We start from the raw sequence: 3,851 nt of genomic DNA on the forward strand, positions 1-3,851 counted from the left end.
TATTATTTCCATCATGGAATATGTGTAATAATTTATGACTTTAATTTAGTATTTAATAATAATTAAATGTTTAATATTTGACCTATTTAATGTATAATGATGATTTTTAAAAATTATCATTTTTGTATATTTACTCGATAGTTTAAAAAAATGACTTCCCCTTTCATTTCTATGTATTTCATGTATTATCATTGCTCTTTTTATGACACTAAGACAAAGTATTAAAACTTATTTCAATGTAATGTTTCATATTCTGTTTAGTTACTATGACTATTTGTACAAGATTTTTTTTTTTTTTTTAAGACTGTGGGTTGGTAGAAAATTGCCATCAGGGCACTTGAGTTCCTCTCCAAATGACAAAAGTACACAAAGCATTTTCAAAAAGTCATAAAAGGTTCATATGTTTGATGCTTGCGTTAATGATATACAGTAAGTGATGTCCAATGCTTGATTCCTGGACGTGAACAAAGTAAACGGTGAGGGAGGAGCTGAAGGCATAAGAACCGCCCCAGCAGCATCAGGCTGAGAGCCCTCCACTGTTTGCCGCTGCCGGAGCAAGCAGCAGGACTGAGCACTCCCTCAAAAACTTCACACAACTTTTCCCACCGTGTACATCTGATTGGACAATCGCTGCTTCTTTTCTCATCTCCATCTATAAACCGGACATGTTGAAACGAGGACATTAAGTGCACAAAGAGCTTTATGGACTAATGGCCAATTCAATTCTGGTGAGTATTTCTTCTTTTTGTTTGTTTTGATTAGAAGGTTGCATCTTTTCCTCATCGCCACCACCGGTGATCCTTATTCATTCTTTCTGCTCCATTGAACATGTTTGGGAGTTTTATTAAATAATTGCATGTCTTGAAAAAGAAAAAGAAGTTCAAAAATAGTCATTAAGAAAACGGTGATGTTCTATTTGAACGATTCTATTTCCGCTCCTCCTGTGCACAGTGAAGTCAACTTTCTTGTTTCTTTATCAGGGGGCAATGCACATTCAATAAACATTGCTGTCAATGCGACAGAGTTAGTCAAAAGGCTATTTTCCATCCGTAGCGCCTTGACAGATCTTAATTAAAAAGTCATCTTAAAATAAACAAACGTGTATGCAGCAGAACAATAAGCAGAAGCAACGTAAGAAAACCCTTTGGGCCGGAAAATTGGACCGACATGCTACTTGGGTCAATATGACCCAACTATTGGGTTACTTTGTACACACACACACCCCAAAAATGGGCTTCTTTGGCAAACAACAACCAATTTTTGACCCAAATTGTGTTGTATTTTGGACCCAGCAGTTTTAAGAGTTATAGTCTCATAATACAAAACACAGCAAATCAAATGGGGCTTATTCTTGTTCATATCTTATGACTTACTCCTGAATTGCATTCATCCAAAGTAAATTTTTATGATCACTAATGAAGTCATGCAAAATTGGATCTGGATGCATTTTTATGTGTTTTGTACCGCATGGGATATTTTATGTCAATGCAGGGGGACAGAACAAGGTTAAAAAAAAAAAAGAGAACAGAATTTTTAAGTCCTACCTTTGCATGTGATTGGCAGAGCCTCCAGAGGCGGCTGTTGTAGGATGCCAGTCCCCTCTGAGTCCAGTGCTGTGGCGCCCCCTGTCGCGTGAGTGAAGGAACTGGGTGGTGGTGGTGGTGGAGGGCGGCACGAGGCAGCATGGGCACCGCGCCGGAAGAAGGCATGAACATGGTGATCGTGGCCCATTACAACAACTCGGGCAAGTGGGAGCGGGTCCGCGGCGCCGGCGCGTGTAAGACGGCCGTGCTGCTGCTCATCTGCGTGCTGATCGTCCTGGAGAACCTGACGGTGCTGCTGGCGCTGTGGAGGAACAAGCGCTTCCACAGCCGCATGTACTTCCTCATCGGCAACCTGGCGCTGTCCGACCTGCTGGCCGGCGTGGCCTACGTGGTCAACATCTTCACCTCGGGGAGCAGGACCTACTTCCTGACGCCGGCTCAGTGGCTGGCCAGGGAGGGGAGCATGTTCGTGGCCCTCAGCGCCTCCACCTTCAGCCTTCTGGCAATCGGGATCGAGCGCCACATGACCATGGTGCGTCTTCGCCCGTGCGAGACGGCCGGCCGCGGACGCCTCCTGGGTCTCCTGGCGGCCTGCTGGCTCGTGTCGGTGCTGCTCAGCGCCCTGCCCAGCCTCGGCTGGAACTGCCTGGACGACCTGGGCTCGTGCTCTACTGTGCTGCCGCTGTACGCCAAAAGTTACGTGGCGTTCTGCATCAGCGTCTTCAGCGCCCTGCTGGTGGCCATCATCATCCTCTACATCCGGATCTATCGCCTGGTGACGTCCAGCGGGCGCAGGGTGAGCAGCCGGCCTTCAGAGTGTTCCCTGGCTTTGCTGAGGACCGTGGTGATCGTTCTCGGGGTGTTCGTGGTGTGTTGGGCGCCGCTCTTCATGCTGCTGCTCCTGGACGTTGGCTGCAGTCCCAATGGGTGCCCCGTTCTGTACGAGGTGGACTGGTTCATCGCCCTGGCTGTGCTCAACTCGGCCCTCAACCCTCTCATCTACACGCTGTCCAGCAGGGAGATGAGGGCGGCCTTCTTCCGCCTGCTGTGCTGCTGCCAGAGTGGAATGGAGTCCACCGGGATGCCCGCGGCGGGTAACCCCAACCTGGGCACGGCGGGGCCCACTGCCGAGAACAGCAAGAGCAGCATGGGGGGCGGCGGGGGGCTGGGAAAAACCACCCTGAACAGAGGGGTCAACTCGGACGAGAAGCACGGAGATCCCGCCGCCACCGCTCTGCCTCACCCGGCGGGACCCGCCGAGTTGCTGTCGGCCGTGTTGGTGAAGGCGGGGGCCCTCAGCAAGTTCTGACACGAAGCACCTAGAAAGCCATAACATTAGGCACACCTGCGCCGCCTAATGCGATGTTTTTCAAACTTGATGAAGGCACATATTTTAAAGGTGACAAAGAGACCAGGCCCACAAAAAGTAAACGGGAAACCCTTTTGGACCAAGCCCGACCGCAAATCGTGAAAAACCACAAGCAACAACACGATGGCAACATTTTTTTTTTTAATTTTTCACAATCATCTGTTCATTGTGTGGCTTACAGTTGGGGGGAAAAAGATAAACCTCTAAAAATAAAAGTAACCCAATTCTAGATTAAGAGATGGGGTGTTCCTAATGTTTTGGCTGCCACACAGTGTAGCTTTAAGGGTCAGAGTGCACTATGGTCACTGTTCTAAGGATGACAACACAAGAAATCAATCCAGAATCTAGACTAATGAAAGCCACTATGTTGAACAAATGTAAAGTGAACCTAATTTCTTTTGTATTTAAATAGTTTTGTGTTTCCAACCTACGTTGTGGCAGTTGTTTTTTTTATGTAGAAGCTACTTGGGCACTTTTTGTTTGTTTGTTTTGCATGTGCTACAACACCTACATGTGCTACATCCCCCCCACACAACTTGACTAGTATTTATTTTCTGTGAAAACATTTTGTCGCTTAATATACTCACCTGAGGTAGATTTTGTGCTCTGTGTGCATAAAAGCCGTCATGGTACTGGGACTGTATGCTGTTCAATGGGACGATTTGAGAAAAGAAGACGAAAGAAAGGGAGAATTATTTTTTTGTTTTGTTTTGTTTTAAAGAAGAGACGAGGCTGCCGCTGTTATACCTTTACCACTACTGGTGCAAAACCCCCATTTGTCCTGATGGTGGCGTCAGAGCAGCACTTCTCAATCGTCATTTATCTTAGAAACCACTCAGACGTCAACTAACCACTAGTAGTGATGAGCAGTGTTGGATGGGAGCGATTTCAAAGTGGTAGTCTGGTTCCATTATAGAGTGAATAAAATCTAAATCCTA

The 3,851-nt window shown here is 46.6% G+C and overlaps 1 protein-coding gene across 1 annotated transcript; it reads left to right on the top strand.

Moving 5' to 3' along the window:
- Positions 1–420: 420 nt before the first annotated feature.
- On the top strand, positions 421–3,851 carry s1pr3a (sphingosine-1-phosphate receptor 3a). The gene is made up of 2 exons (XM_086116442.1): positions 421–728; positions 1,564–3,851. Exon 2 carries the CDS (start codon positions 1,684–1,686, stop codon positions 2,851–2,853), a length of 1,170 nt encoding a protein of 389 aa, XP_085972568.1. The 5' UTR covers positions 421–728; positions 1,564–1,683; the 3' UTR covers positions 2,854–3,851.

The sequence above is a fragment of the Hippocampus guttulatus genome, chromosome 7 (genome assembly GCF_054856545.1).
Source record: "Hippocampus guttulatus isolate MCC_2025c chromosome 7, RoL_Hgut_1.0, whole genome shotgun sequence".
Taxonomy (NCBI): Eukaryota; Metazoa; Chordata; class Actinopteri; order Syngnathiformes; family Syngnathidae; genus Hippocampus; species Hippocampus guttulatus.

What these genes read in the sequence shown, in the direction of transcription:
- s1pr3a (XM_086116442.1), top strand. Translation starts at nt 1,684, where the DNA reads ATGGGCACCGCGCCGGAAGAAGGCATGAACATGGTGATCGTGGCCCAT.